Source organism: Echinops telfairi, unplaced genomic scaffold, assembly GCF_000313985.2.
Source record: "Echinops telfairi isolate 266 unplaced genomic scaffold, ASM31398v2 ScPeMD7_2291;HRSCAF=2852, whole genome shotgun sequence".
NCBI classification, from domain to species: Eukaryota; Metazoa; Chordata; class Mammalia; order Afrosoricida; family Tenrecidae; genus Echinops; species Echinops telfairi.
Genome location: NW_022106189.1, coordinates 19,568,717 through 19,584,489, shown reverse-complemented (window position 1 = coordinate 19,584,489; position 15,773 = coordinate 19,568,717). Strand labels below are relative to the sequence as shown.

Genomic DNA, 15,773 nt, shown 5'->3' with positions numbered 1-15,773 from the left:
AAAACCAATGCCCTATGATGGGGCAACTTTAAGAGGAACCATCACATAAGCCAGTCAAATATTTATCCAAATGTGAATTGGTCTTTAGTTAGGGTGATATTTATCGATGCACCATGCATGAATGTATTCATTCCATTCAATAACTTTCCTAGGAAACTGCTGTATTATCCCATTTTACAAAATATGAGCCCTGGTGGTGCTGTGGGGACAGCCTATGGGCTCCTCAGGCGCAAGTTCAGTGGTTCAAACCCACCCAGCCACTCGGTGGGAGGACCGAGGAAGGCGGGCTGCTCCTGTGAAGATTTAGCCTTGGAAACCCTCCACAGGGTTTGCTGAGCCAAAGTCGACTCAGTGGTAGGCCTTTGGTTTTGGTTTACAAACTAAGACACTTCAGCTTCAAAAAAGTTAAACCCATTACCCAGAGACGCACAAATCAGTGGCGAGGATTCTAGCGGCAATCCCCGATTTCCTAGCCCAACTCTGCTCCCCCTCACTCTCTCTTCGTCCTGTTCCCCAAATTCAAACTTCACTTGGAACGAAGGAGAGCGAGCGGCAGGCGAGACGCGGCGGCCAGTCACTCTCTCCAGCAGCCCCTTCCCCCTCTCTCTGCCCAGGGCTTTTCTTTCAAAGGCCCCCGAGTCTCCGCGAGAGAAAGACGGGGCTTCTCGATTCCCGTAAAGTTAGCGTCTGAAACTCACAGGGGAAGTTCCACCCCGACCTCCAGGGTTGCATCGAGCCCCAGGCAGCCAGCGAGAGGTCCCTCCCCCGACAAGCACCCGGTTACCGTGACTCAATGGCATCCTCAGCCGCCAGCTCTCAGCCACTTGCTTTTTCAAAGATTCCTCCATGACAGCGCTGGATAACTCCGCCATCATTTCCTTCTTCCCTTTTTTTCCTATCCGGCCCTGGTCAGGCTCCGCGGATCGTTTCCCACTCATCTCCTCACGGCTTACAGACCCACGCCACTTGGATCACGCCGCAGCGCTCTTCCTACAGAGACTACAGTTCCCAGAACACCCCGTTTCCCATGCTCCCCAGCGCCGTTCAATGAGAAACGTAGCGTGAGAAGGCGGGACTTGTGGCGCTATGTCCAATAGAAGCTTCATACGTAGTCGCCAGCCCACCGGCGATTGGCCTGATAGAGCTTGGTCTTGCCCCTCTACTTCCTGCCGCCAGAGGCTCCCATGCACTTCCGGCGTGCGCTTGCCTCCTCTTGCGCTTTCACGTTAATGGCGGGCGCTGGCGGCCTCTGAGCGGGACACAGATAACCGCTGCCCGCACGGGGAGAGTTTTCCCCGCCTCCACCCTCCGCTAGCCGCTAGTTCTCGAGCTCGCCAGCATGTCTGTGGTGCCGCCCAATCGCTCGCAGACCGGTTGGCCTCGGGGCGTCAACCAGTTCGGCAACAAGTACATCCAGCAGACCAAGCCCCTCACCCTGGAGCGCACCATCAACCTGTAAGTGCGGCCCACCGTCGCCGCGGCCTTCGCACCCGCACCCCGGAGCACTCCTGAAGCCACCCTTCCTCTTCCGGCGCGCCCCCCTTCCCCATCCCGTCTCCCCTTCGCGAGCGCGCTCTTTTCTGGGCCCCCTACCCGTCCTCCGATTTCGCGGGGTCAGAGCCCTCCTGCAAAGGACTTCCCTCCCGCCTCCCCTCCCCTGTATTCAGTCTCCTTTGCTGCTGTTTTTGAGTAGAATCAATAAACGTAAACTGAAGTTTGCTTTGAACGCAGCCTTTTCCCGCCTCCTTGGAGGTAGCTAATTAAAAAACCTAGTCAAGGTTTATGCTTTCCCATGAGTTGCACATTTTAAAATTTGATATTCGATAATTAATTTTATGTCAGTGGCCCGCCGTAGAGTATTTTTTGTTGTTGCAATGTTCATGTTTCTCTAACAATAAGCTTTCATGATCTAACGGTCATGCATACGTCTAGTTTTTGCTTTTTAACTGCTATCGTATTTCCGCTATACATAGGCCACATTTCGTTCATCTCTTTTTGGCTATCTTTCCTTCCTGCCCATTCGCTGTCTTTTCTGCCGCCGCGACAGCATCCAGGCACCCAATAGGTTTTAGGGTGCCGTGATGGTTGGCGTTTCAGGCCGTGGAGACCTAGATAGTTCATTGTGGACTCATTGTATTTTCGACGCCTTTTTGATTGAGCACGAAATGGCATTGTATTTCAAGGTCGCGCTCATACACAATCTTGTTGTGGCAGGTAATTTGCATTTGTGGTGTATTTTACTAAAGGATTGACCTGTCAGCCTTTTCTTGCTTTTCTTTTTTTATTAATCATTTCTGAGTTTCTTATGCGGAGGTCTTGAAGCGTAGGGACCAGTTTCTACTGGTCAGGGTTTTCACAGCCTAAGGATTTCCTGATCCTTTGGGGTATGACTCTTTAGGTATTCTCAGATAAATTGCCTTGGAAATTAAAGAGAATAAAAATGCTGGGCACATACAATTGAGCATTACTTGATAGTTACTACTAGTACCTATAGGTAGTATTCCATCAACATTCACCTTCATTTCAAAAGAGTTCTATAAAATGGGAAAGGTAAATGTTTTCCTTTAAAAATGTGGAAAGCGGACCCTTTGGATTAGTGCGTGGTCATCAGAACTAAGACCCAGGTTTTTCATTTCCCTTACTATCTGAATCAGTGACGAGAAGCTTGATAATTTTCACTAGATGAAATAGCTGTGCTTTTAGTAACATGTTTTCAGTGGTTGCTACATTAGGGTTATGAGCTGATAGATTTACAGTGCTGCTCCTTTTCGATGTAAACACAGGGTTCAGAAGTAATCACTGCTGTACACTCAATTCATGTGAATAGATGGTGGTCTATTAAAGTGCAGACAAGCCTTTCTTCTTTACCCCAGTTGTTTCCTCTTAAGGAAATGTTGCGTGAATGCTTGCTCTTTGTTTCAGGCTGTGTCTGGTGCTGGGTATATGCGGTGAGTAAGTAAGGGGTGGGCTGTGCTTTAAGGGCCGAGGAGGATGTGTGTGACTGATGGGTGTGTGACTGACTTGATGCTGATTTCACAGTCAGAACTCGGCTATTTCATCTTGATGCCATCTTACTTGATGTGAGAACTGACTGGAGATGTTCTGGCGAGCCCTAGTTCTTGTGATACCAGGTGGTGAGAATGTAATGTTAATATATATTTAAAACATTTTTAAAAAATTTGCTTTGCACACAGTGATTGTTGTGCCAACAATGTCAGCTGCAACATTGGGTCAAGAAGTTCTGTATATACCTAATCCTCACTCACCAACACAGGTCAGTTCCAAAGATTCTTCTCCAGCACCACAATTCAAATGCATCGATCCTTCTTCATTCTTCTTTACTCCGGGTCTTAACTTTCACATGCGTATGAGACAATGGAAAATACCCTGATTGGGGTCAGCTGTTCTTTAGTTCTCAAAGTACATCCTTGCTTTTCAGTAGTACTCTATAAAAAGTGCAGCAGATTTGCCTAACGCAACCTGTCTTCTGGTCTCTTGACTGCTACTTCTATGAGCATTGATTCAGGCAAGACAGTCCTTGACAACTTCCATTTTTCTCCATTTATCATGATGGTTACCAATTCGTCCAATTGTGAGGATTTCGGTTGTCTTTATGATGAGTTTTAATTCATCTTGAAGGCTGCAATATGTATTATCTGCATACAGCAGTCGTTAATGAGCCTTCCTCCAATCCTGATGCCACACTCTTCTTCATATCAGCCAGCTTTACTGATGATTTGCTCAGCACACAGATTGAACAAGTGTGGTGAGAAGGTCTAACTGATGCACACTTTTCCTGAGTTTAAACTGTGCAGTGTGCCCTGGTTCTGTTCTCACAACTGCCTCCTGATCGATGTAAAGTTTTGAAGGAACACAATGAAGTGGTCACGAATTCCCCTGCTCAAGGTTACCTATAGTTTATAATGGTCCGCACAGTTGAATGCCTTTGCATAGTCTCTAAGTCATAAGTATTCTGGTATTCTCTGCTTTGAGCCAAGATCTTCTGACATCAATGATAGCCCTTGTACTCTTTCTTATAGATTCACTTTTATTTGGACTTAATGCATCAGCGGTGGGTAAAAGATCTAACCAACACTATATTTGAGAGCTTACTTTAGCCTACTGTACTTAATATGATTGGCAACTGTCAAATTACATCATTACATTAACTGCCAACCCTTGGACGATTTTGGTCTACCCGAATTGACATTTAATTTTCGCATCACAGTCACCATTACTCTCACCTGGTTAAGCATTGCTGCCAGGTATAAGTTAGTACATTACATTGTCAGAAAGTAGGGTTTTTGCTTATTGTGGTAAATGTGAAATGTCAGGTAGTTGGCAAATGAAGAGTAGTGTCTAAAGAGCACTGAAAATATTCTTTTTAAAGATGGTATTTAAAGGATGCTTCACTTATATCAAGAATTTGCCTTCTACAAGTGTTTCTCCTCCTGCTCCCTTGCTTTGTTCCCATTTCTAGGACAGCTGAGCAGCTCTGTGGATGCCCTGCCTTCACATCAGGGCTTTGCATGCCTTGGGGATAGGTAGGCAAGTGGCCGGCACACTCTTCCTTGAAACTCTGTGCAATTGAAAGGTCCATAAATATAGGGTTTAAAACTAGTTCTAAGGGAAAGTTCGAGCTTTATTTGACAGGATGAAAACTGCCTTCACCACTGTGTATCTAGCTAATTTTGGATTCTGGGTAAAAGAGGGGTGGGAATAAGAAGGGAAGAATAAGGCTACTGAATAATGGCTTCTTACCTAGGGCTGGGTGGGATGTCAAACAGGTGATACGAAGAGGACAGGGTGTGGCGTCAACAGTCTGTGATGGGTGACCAGGAGAATTAGCAGCTAACGAGGGAGGTGATGATGGAAAGTAGTGCTTCTGTTTATAGAAGAAAATTGACATTAAAAAAAACCACCACATCCCTGGGCCTATTTTGACTCATATTGACTCTACAGGACAGAGTACCACCTATAATTAAACACACTTCAAATTAGATTAGAGGAATTGAAGGAGACATTAACCTGATATTAGCCAGATAACAGTATATCAGCCAGACCTAAAACCAGAGAATATCTGCTTCTGTTAGCATTAAACGGCCTAAAGGCAAGTGTTCTTCTGTTCTGTGGGTTTGGGGAGTTTCTAATAAGGAGTCTCGGTGGCCTGTTATGATATGTTCGGAGCTGCTGGCCATGAGGTTGGCAGTTTGAACCTCCCAGCAGGTCCTCGGGAGCAAGATGAAGCTGACTGCTCCTGTAGAGAGGGACAGTCTCAGAAACCCACCCAGGCAGGTCTCCCTGCCCATGAGTCAGAATGGGCTCCATGGCAACGCGTTTGAATTTGAGGCGTAGACTCTCAAGTGAGGAGTAGCAGGTTCTAACAGAAAGCCTGGATTCATAGTTCTGCAGTCTTTGTGAAGTAGTTGTGTAACTTTGGACATGTCTTCTGTCTCAGTACAGGATCTACAATAAGCTCTCTATATGTGATTGGTGTCTGTTGTGGTAAAGGCATTTTGATCTTTGGGTCTCATGTTTGGTATTTGTCTTTGGATCATAGGTATCCACTTACCAATTACACTTTCGGTACAAAAGAGCCCCTCTATGAGAAGGACAGCTCTGTGGCTGCCAGATTTCAACGCATGAGGGAAGAATTCGATAAAATTGGAATGAGGAGGACTGTGGAGGGAGTTCTGATTGTACACGAACACCGGCTACCCCATGTGCTATTACTGCAGCTCGGAACAACTTTCTTCAAATTGTAAGTGTTGGAAATTCATGGCACGACGATTTTTATGTACCGTATATACTCGAGTATAAGCCGACCCGAATATCAGCCGAGGCACCGAATTTTACCTCAAAAACTGCACTAAAATGCACTGAAAAAAACTTGGCTTATACACAAGTATATACGGCAGTTTTATACAGTTTTATGCAGTTTTCAATAGAGCGTTAGCTCTTAGTCATTTTGTTGGACAAACACCACTGTAATGGAGTCCTTAGAAAATCACAAAGAGTGCTCTAGTGCAGGGCTCCTGTATCGGTTCCTTCACTAGAGTGTGATATTAATGATAGCTCGACAGGCGCTCCTTACCAATAGATTAGTCCACGCTCAATTTCTAGGCTTCATGCAGCATTACTGAGAATGGATGGGTATTGTTCTCTGTGCAGGATGACTAGGTAAGGAGGGTTTCCTATTCTCCAAATGACTTTCATTTCTAAAGGTAACAATTTACTTTTGATTATTTAAACTCATAAATCTCTCAATTTATATTTAGACCACAGCCATTTGACCAAAGAGTACCTCAAATACTTAAGATTGAAGTTCTGGAAAAGGGGTTCATTCTTCAGGTTAAAGAACGGGGGCATTTCCAGACCCTGTCTGTCCCAGGTTACCTGTTGGGCTGTGATCCACAACTCAAAACCACCAGCAGCTCCACGGGAGAAAGACCGGCCTTTCTCCTCCTGTAAATAGTTACAGTCTTGAAACCTGCAGGGAGTCCAGAGAAAAGAGACTTGGGTGGCCTGGTGGCTTGCAGTTAGATTTTCTTTCCCGTCTAGTTTATGTTATGGTGTGTATTTAAAGTTTAGCTTTGTGTACTATAAATTCACATAAATTCAATTTTCTAGCATATTTTAATCGTTTGCAGTGCCTGTTTGGTTAGATTTCCGTATCCTGTGACATAAAATGCTTGCTGAGTTCTTGATAGAGATAACTGCTGTGTTCTTCCTGCTGTCCTCGAATTGTAAGCTGAGACTCTTCCCTCTGCAGACCTGGCGGGGAGCTGAATCCAGGAGAAGATGAAGTTGAAGGACTAAAGCGCTTAATGACAGAGGTATTTTTCGGTTTACCCGCTTGGACGTGTTCCTTCTGGCCCATGTGATAACCATCAATTTAATGAGCAATTCGGCTTTTAGATGTTTTGTGAAAGAGATGTTTATTTCAAAAGTAATTTTTCTTTCTTTTTAGTTGTGATTTAGGTGAAAGTTTACAGATCAAAACTGGTTTTCCAGTCACCAGTTCATGCACATCTTGTCAATGCCCCTGCAATGTAGCAGCACTCCACCCAGTTGAATGTTTAGCTTTCAGTAATTGAAACTTGTGTGGTTAGTGCAGTACTTATTTTCTGCAAATTGACTGATAATTGGTTATGTCATGTACTCGTTCATCCCTTAGCTGAAATGTTGCAACAATTATGGTTAATAAAAGCCAACACTTACTGAGTATTTATTCTCTTAGGCACAGTTCTAAGTGCTTTCTTTATGTTTGCTAAATCCTTAATCCTTCTAACACCCTAGGGAGTGGGTACGCTAATGCCGGTCTACAGACGTGGAAGCGGGGACGCAGAAGTTAGAGACCGTGGTGTCACACGGCTGGTGTGTTGTGGAACGTAGGCAGGCTCGTGCCCGAGTGAGCCTCGAGATAAAGATCCCTGCTGCATGCTGTTTTCATTTTTGCACACGTCTCATACTTTCCCAAGCTTTGGGTCAGCCAATCTAAAGTTGGCTTGCAAAGACTTGGGACCAAATCAATAGATGTTGGAAAGTTTTGAGATTGCAGGTTATTTTCATGATAACATTTGAGAAACGTAGTATGCCGTTTTCTCTCTCTAACCACAAGCCTGATACGTACTCAGTGCAAAAATCATTGGCAGTTTCTGAAAAGCAGAAGAAACAACAACCCTTTACTGGTTGGTCTTTATGATATTTTAAAGATGGACTTGGACTTCCAATTAAATAGGGTAGAATGAACCTACCTGCTTATCTTTGCCTTTGCTTCCTCTCAAAGCCATTAAAAAGTTAGTAACACACACACACACACAGAGTAAAGTGAGACAATAGCAAAACCATTTGTGGAAGCTGTAAAGCAGATGGGCAAATGCTAACTGACTAAGGGATCTAAGTCTAGTTAGAAGACAGGTTGAAATCCACACTGCAGAACAGAGAGGCTCAGGAATTAGTGGTGCCAAGTTACCTGGGAAGTGGGGCATGCATGAACTTAAAGCGGTTTTGTTCAAAAGTCTTCATAGGATGTGTTTTTATGCCTCGATGATCTTCCCTGCTCTTTACAGTCAAGCAAAGGCTGGCAGGTGATTGCTTCTCTGGAGAGGCTTAACCAGAAACCACTACGCAACAAAACACTTCAAGGCAGCAGTTCCCAACCTGTGGGTCGCGACCCCTTTGGGGGTCGAATGACCCTTTCACAGGGGTGGCCCAATTCATAACAGTAGCAAAATGACAATGATGAAGTAGCAACGAAAATAATGTTATGGTTGGGGGTCACCACAACATGAAGGTGGCGGCATTAGGAAGGTTGAGAACCACTGCTTCAGGGCCTGGGGCGCTAAGTGAAAGTCTACATCCTGCAGACAGAGTCCCACACTTGTACTAGACTGATAGAACTGGACAGTTCCATTTAAGTACTCTAGGCAGAAGATAGGGAGTTTTGTTTTAGAGAAAATGATCCGTCTAAGCAACAAATACCTGCAGGGGCTGACTTTGGGAGCCACCCCAAAGCAATAGTGCAACCCTGTCACCTGTGCACTGAGGTCCCAAGCGTGCATCTTTCTGCCTCCTCTTCCACTGCGAGCACAGAACCAGATAGCAGGCTTTTGGAGAGCGTATCTTACTGAACAAAGGAAGGTGAATTCTCTGTCCACTGAACTATTAAATTACGAAAGGAAAAGAACTGCAGGGGTGAAATTCAGCCATCAATGAAAGTATGCTTCCTGGAGTGAGGAGGAGCTGGGCCTGTAAAAGAGCCCCATTAAAAATAATGAAAAAAGACATAAAAATAAGTAAAGTATCTGTCTAGCACAAGCAGAGAGATCAGTGATTGTTAGTGGTTGCCAGGACTTGAAGGAGAGAATGGAATGGGTGTTCTGCTGAAGGGACACTGAGTTTCTCTTTGGGGTGATGTTAAACTTGTGGAAATGAGTAGTGATGATGTTAATACAGCATGGTAAATGTAATTAATGTTTCCATATACTTAAAAACGGTTAAAAAGGCCAGCGTGTTTTGTTTATTTTTAAAATCATTTTATTGGGGGCTTGTACAACTCTTAACCACAATCCATACAACCATCCATGGTGTCAAGCACATTTGTACATTTGTTGCCATCATTATTCTCTAAACATTTTCTTTCCACTTGAGCCCTTGATATCAGCTCCTTGTTTTCCCCCTCCCTTCCCCACTCTCCCTCCCTCACTAAACCTTGATAATTTATAAATTATTATTATTTTGTCATGTCTTATACTGTCGGACGTTTCCCTTCACCCACTTTTCTGTTGTCCATCCCCCAGGGAGAGGGTTATACGTAGATCCTTGTGATCGGTTCCCCCTTTATCCCCCCACCTTTCCCCTACCCTCCTGGTGTTGCTACTCTCATTATTGGTCGGGAGGAGTTTATCTGTCCTGGATTCCCTGTGTTTCCAGCTCTTATCTATACCTGTGTACATGCTCTGCTCTACCCAGATTTGTAAGTAGAATTGGGATCATGATAGTGGCAGGGAGGAAGCATTAAAGAACTAGAGGAAAGTTGTATGTTTCATCTGTGCTATACTGCACCCTGACTGGCTCAACAACTCCCCACGACCCTTTGGAAGGCCATAGTTTTGTTGTATATATCTTACCAAATAAAATGTAAAAATAACAAAAGGTAAGTGTTGCCCTCACATCTAATGGTGTGGCAGTTAGATAATCCGTCAACTTGTGAGGGGTAGAGTCTAGCCTGTCAATCAGTCGCAGCTTGATGACCTCATTTGGAGGTTCAAAGGAGATATAAATAGCTCACTGGGGCCAGAGCCATTCCCTCTCTGCTTCACATTGCTGTTGACAAGTCACACGGAGCTATGCTGATGGCTGCCCAAGCCTTGGAGCTGGAGGAGCCACGTGGAGACCCACGCCAGCGCTGAGATGTTTCCACCGCCCCTGGATCCACAAGACTGTCCATTCACTGGCTTGTGAACTTCCTGCACCAAGTGTTCTTGTATGTGTTGTGTGAGTCTGAGGAGGACTTTACAGACGTATCAGACATACGGGCTAATAACGGATCTGTGGACTTTATCTGGACTGGGCTGGGATGTTTTCTTAATCTACAATAACTTTTATATAAATCTCTTAAGCACATAAGAAAATAATGAGGATATTCAAAGAAGAGAGAAAGGACTCTTGGGTATTAAGAAAGTGTTAGATACAATCCACCCACCCCCGGCAGGGGACAAACAACAGAAATGTGGGTGAAGGGACACAGTGACTGATGGTGTAAGATAGGAACATAATAATAATCATTTATCAAGGGGTCACAAGGGTGGGAGGGTAGGAAAAAAGAGGATCTGATACCAGGGCCTCCTGTAAAAAAATATTTTGATGATGATGGCAACATGTATACAGATGTGCTTGATACAATTGATGTATGGATTGTTCTAAGCTGTAAGAGCCCCCAGTAACATGATTTATAAAAAAAAAAAAAATTAAGTGTTGGGAATAAAATGCAGAAGAGTTAAAGTTTGAATTGAAATCTTATCAGAAAGTAAAATAAAAATATCCAATGATGGAACAGAGTTGAGAAAAGATAAAATTAGTGGCTCACTCGAGGATCAATGTAAACTACAGATAAAGAGAATAGAAAGAAAAGGAAGAATTTTCAAAGCAATGATTCAAAACATTCAAACCTTGAAGGATGTGTTTTCAGATAAAAAAGATAGCGAGTGGCAAGGTGTACACAGAGGACTGTCTTTCTGAAATTTGAGACGAGTAAGGATCCCCAAATCCCCCAAAGATCGGGGCTGGAGGGTGCATTCCAGAATTTTCCATTCAGCCAAACTGCAAATCAAATGTGTAGGTAGAACTGTTATTTTCAGACATGCAGAGTTTCCACCAAAAAGAAAAAATGTTATCTGGTACATTTTCTCAAGAAGCTATAGAGAGTGTTTGCCACCAACATGAGCAAACTGAGTTACAGGATGCGGGCGAGACAAGAGGCCCCAGCTGCTGGGCAGGGCTCGAGAGCCCCTGGAGGAGGTTGGGGCAGGGTGACAGGAAGGTACACTAATTCTCCAACCAGAGAAAGGTCTAGGGATCTGCTTCAGAAACAGCAGCCCTGCCAAGCCCCGGGAGCACTGTTCTGTGACAGCGGGTGCCCTTGTCTGTTCTAGATGGCTTCCTTAGAACTGACCGGTGTGTGGAGCGACGTGCAATAAGAAACGAGAAGTTCTAGAGAAGAAGCCTGTACCGAAGGCTCACTAGCCAGCTGTCTGTTGGAAGTGTTGCCGCAAGCGTTCTCTTCCCTGAAGAAGGGTAGTCATGGGGGTGTTTCTAGCCGCTAACGAGCCTCATTTCTTGGTGACAGATACTCGGGCGTCAAGATGGAGTTCTGCAAGACTGGGTCATTGATGACTGCATTGGGAACTGGTGGAGACCGAATTTTGAGCCGCCTCAGGTAAGTGTTTGTCTGTTTGTTGGATGTGTGTAGAACCAAAAATAAAAAATACTTTAACCCCGCCCCCCTGCAGTTAAGAAATAAAAGCAGAGTTTGGCTTGATGTTTCCTTTTCTCTCTACTGGAGATTAAACACTACAAAAGAGAATAGTAAATGAATGAGTGCACAGCCAGTTAGCAACTCATGGTTAGACTTGTTTCCTCAGCCCCTAGCCCCAGTGCCCTTCTCCCCTGTCCTGTCTTTGGCTTAGTTTGAAGCAAAATCTAGATACCATATCTAACTTACAAATATTTCCACGTGTATCTCTAAAGGATAATTAAATGATCATTTCAACATCCTGAATTGCTTTGACAAGTCCCTCTGACCGTAATTGCGTGTTTTGCTTGCCGAGTGTTGCTGACACAGCAGGGCAGCACGGTCCATGGATAGGCGTGGGCTAGGAAGCTACGTGACTGGCCTAGGGTGGGGAGTCGATGCTCTTTGTTCACCCTAGTTGTTCTAGTGTTGACTGCCCGAGAACAGCCCTGAATTTAGCTTTAAGAAAACAGTTTCTTGGGGAAAGAGTGAAGTTCCGGTATATCCAAAGATAGATGGAATAGTTACTTTAAAGGGTTTTTGGTTTCTTGAACCGTGCTTGATCTTATTGGACAATGCTTGGTGATAACCCTAGATGTTTTCCTGGCTACTTCTTATTTGTTTGTTTGACGCTGCTTCTGAATATCTTCCTTCACCCTCCTTACCCGGTCCTGGGGGCCCAAACTCAGTATCAGGCCCACTGCCTTCTAGTGGGTCCCAACCCTTGTAGGACAGAATGGAATCGCTCCGTAGGCTTCCAAGGCTGTAAACCTTCATGGAAGCCGATGGCTTTGTGTTTCTTTCATGGAGCAGCGACGGAGTTGGAGCTCCTGACCTGCCCAGTGTGAAACCCACTACATCATCAGGGTTCCAATCCTGGGATCGTGATCTTAATTCACTGAGCATGATGGTTGGCTCTGGCAGTGTCAAGTACAACGACTAGTCCACTCCCCACTGCCCTCCCTGCCCCGTGAGTTTCCAAGGTCGTAACTGTTGACAGGAATAGAAAGCTCCATCTTTTCCCCTTCAGTGGTGGGTAGTTTCAGACTGCCGACCATGTAATCCGACTTACAACCACTGCCCCACCAGGGCCCCTTAGAACATGAAATCTGTGTGCTTATTTGGTTTCCTTTTGTTTTTAAATTGTTTTATTAGGGGCTCATACAACTCATCACAATCCATACGTACATCAATTATGTAAAGCACATTTGTACATTCATTACCCTCGTCATTCTCAAAACATTTGTTCTCCACTTAAGCCCCCGGCTTAGGTCCTCATTTTCCTCTCCCTCCCCGCTCCCCACTCCCTCATGAGCCCTTGATAATTTATAAATTATTATTTTGTCATATCCTGCCCTGTCCTGACGTCTCCCTTCACCCACTTTTCTGTTGTCCGTTCCCCAGGGAGGAGGTCACATATAGTTCCTTGTAATCGGTTCCCTCTTTCCAACCCACTCTCCCTCTACCATCCCAGTATCGCCACTCACTCCACTGGTCCTGTAGGGATCATCCGCCCTGGATTCCCTGTATTTCCAGTTCCTATCTGTACCAGTGTACATCCTCTGGTCTAGCCAGACTTGCAAGGTAGAATTCGGAACGTGATAGTGGGGGGAGGGGGAGAGGAAGCATTTGGTTTTCATAAAGTAATTCGTGGCTGATTTTTTGTGTGTGGATGATAGCCTGGCTCTTCCTCCCAGCCTGCCTTAGTCTAGAAGCTCTGCTGAAACCTGCCCAGTGTGAGGGTGCCCCTGCTGCAACAGGAGCTACTGATGCCACAGTTTGCAGTCTCACAGCAACATTAATGGACAAATGGGAGGGGCATGCCAAAGCAGGGCAATGAAACAAGGAAGCCGGGGAAACGATGGGTGCGTTGCGCTGTGGTAGTGGCAGCCTGTGGACTATACCTATGTCTGAGCTGTCAGAAGAATGAACAAATCCCTTTTGGAGAAAGTACGGCTACAATGCCCTTGGGAAGCAAGGCTGATGAGACATTGTCTTGCTTCCTTTGGACACATCATCAGGAAAGACCAGTCCCTAGAAAAGGACATCAGACGTGGTAAAGTAGCAGGTCCATGAGATGGATTGACACAACAGCTGCAAGACCATGTCTCGGGACCCCCCACTGTTTTGTTCTGTCAGGCCTCAGTTCGCCATGAGTTGGGAGCCCCTGTGGTGGCCCCTCAACCACCACGAATTGTTTAGGTGTCTGAGGAACAGCAGTGCCAGGACGAGAAGGAAAGGCACGCGTGGCCTCCAGAGGAAACTTGGGCGACACCACTCCCTTTGGCCTGGTTGTCGTGTGGGAACTTTGTTGTATGTGAACCGCAGGCCACTTGGCTGGTGCTGCTCAAGCTGCTGCTTAATTAGCCACTGCCTAAACCATCATACCAAATGCCTCGTCGTCTTGGCTGCGGAGGGGCTCTCCAAAGCCTGGGACAATTGCCTCAGTTCATTTTGCCTGGAGGCTGGCCGTGGCTGGTAATTGTTTTAACTGGAATATTGGTTGAGTATTATCTTCATTATCTCATGTGTCTCTAATAGAAATATCCCTTCATTAAAGCAACTCAGTTTCTCAAGTTTAAAAACTGAAAAACCAATCTGTTGCCCTTGCAGGGATTCTGGCTCAGCGTGACCCTGAGATGTAGTCAGTTAATATTTCCCTGATAGCCATAATCCCTTATGTGATAAACGAGGGAGTTACCCCCTCCCCAAACGAATTTGTTTTCCCAGAGCTATGTAGTTAAATGTTTTTTACAAAGCAACGTTGTCACTTCAAAGTACTCCATTACGTTTAATACATTTGCCAAATCTGTGATCCCATTCTTGGAAACATTTTCCAAACATCTGTTTGGATGGCTGACAGGACCTCCCTCGTGGGTTTTTTTGTTTGTTTTTTCCTTCACCTCGTCTAAGTCGTCAAATCGCTGCCCTTTCATGTCCCTCTGCATTCACAGAAACAAAGAAGTCACATGGAGTGAGTTCAAGTGACTAAGGTGTGAGCTGATTTTTGCCCAGAACCGGTGCCCTGAGATGGCTGTGTGAGTAGGTGCTTTGTGGTGGCAAAACCAGTCCCCCATCGGCCACAAAGCAGGCCTTGTTTGTTGCACTCTATTAATGCAATTTTTCCAGAACTTCTAAATAGAAAGCTTGATTGACAGTTCGGCCTGGTGGAATGAACTCCAGATGCACGATCCCTCTCACATCACATCTGTTTTTGGGGATGTGCCCCCTCATATTCTACCCCCTATGCCTATGGCTATATAAAATGAGTTATGGAGGGAGTTCTGTGCTATGCCAATGGAAAAATTGGGATGTATTCTGAATCTCCACCTTATGAAAGTGTGAACCAAGTCACTTTTTGCTTCCTTGGGATGTAGTCTGCTGAAAGACAAACTCCACATGTTTATCAGCCCTTCCTCTGAAGAGAGAAACACTAGGGCCATCAAAGAGGAAGAGCCTCAAGTGGAACATGTTTGATATCCCTGTGTGAAGTGGCAGAGACCAAGAACAGAAACACCAGAGACTGGCTCAGGGACCATGCTGTAGGACAGCGGAGTAGAGCTGAGACCATGAGCCTATGAGTCAGAGCCCTGGCCAGTGGGGCAGAGGCCCAGTGATCCTGTGGCCGAGAGGCTGAGGATTAGAGAGAGACTTGGCTGTCAGCTAAGGAGAGAAGTACTGCTGTGGACCAGTGACGATATCCTTAATATTTTCTAATTCTGGTAACCTCCCTAAAAAACCCCATAATCATGAGTATTGTCTGTAAGTTCTGTGTGGCTGAAGCAATAAATTATCAAACCCAGCAGAGAAGTCGAATGCTGTGGCAGGTCCCTTTGGTGTCCAAAGAAGGATGGAGGGTGGAGGCAGTCTGACCTGTGCCGAGTGGCAGAAAACCTAGGGCTGATGAGGAGTTGGATTCTCCCCCCTTGTGTATCAGGGGACTTCGATAGGGTCCTGGACTACATTCACAGACCCTACCTAGGGGTTCTGAGGCTGACAGTTTTTACAGGAGCAGGCAGCCTTTTTCTCCCATGGAGCAGCTGGTGGGTTTGAACCACCGACCTGGTGGTTAGCAGTCCAACGCTTACCTGACAGCATTACCAGGTCTTCCCTGTTTAGGAGACTAGAAATCTGAATTCTAGGTGCTGGCTCCAGAGGCAGGCGTTTCCTCAGCTCTAGAAGAATGTCATGGTCTTGCCTGCTTTGCTTCCTGGCTCCTCGGGGCACCCTGTGTCTGGGCATCTATCGTATCCCGTCT

The 15,773-nt window shown here is 45.5% G+C and overlaps 2 protein-coding genes across 2 annotated transcripts in view; one reads left to right on the top strand and one right to left on the bottom strand.

The window, feature by feature from the left end:
* The window catches only part of OGFOD1 (2-oxoglutarate and iron dependent oxygenase domain containing 1), a 20,597-nt gene extending 19,635 nt beyond the window's left edge, over nucleotides 1-962 (bottom strand). The window contains exon 1 of the mRNA XM_045293731.1: nucleotides 785-962. Coding sequence (XP_045149666.1) covers nucleotides 785-938 — 154 coding nt within the window. The 5' untranslated portion in view covers nucleotides 939-962. The remainder of the gene's footprint in view (nucleotides 1-784) is intronic.
* Nucleotides 963-1,215: 253 nt separating this feature from the next.
* NUDT21 (nudix hydrolase 21) overlaps nucleotides 1,216-15,773 on the top strand; it is a 19,578-nt gene continuing 5,020 nt past the window's right edge. The window contains exons 1-4 of the mRNA XM_004704661.2: nucleotides 1,216-1,455; nucleotides 5,561-5,761; nucleotides 6,773-6,836; nucleotides 11,351-11,440. Coding sequence (XP_004704718.1) covers nucleotides 1,340-1,455; nucleotides 5,561-5,761; nucleotides 6,773-6,836; nucleotides 11,351-11,440 — 471 coding nt within the window. The 5' untranslated portion in view covers nucleotides 1,216-1,339. The remainder of the gene's footprint in view (nucleotides 1,456-5,560; nucleotides 5,762-6,772; nucleotides 6,837-11,350; nucleotides 11,441-15,773) is intronic.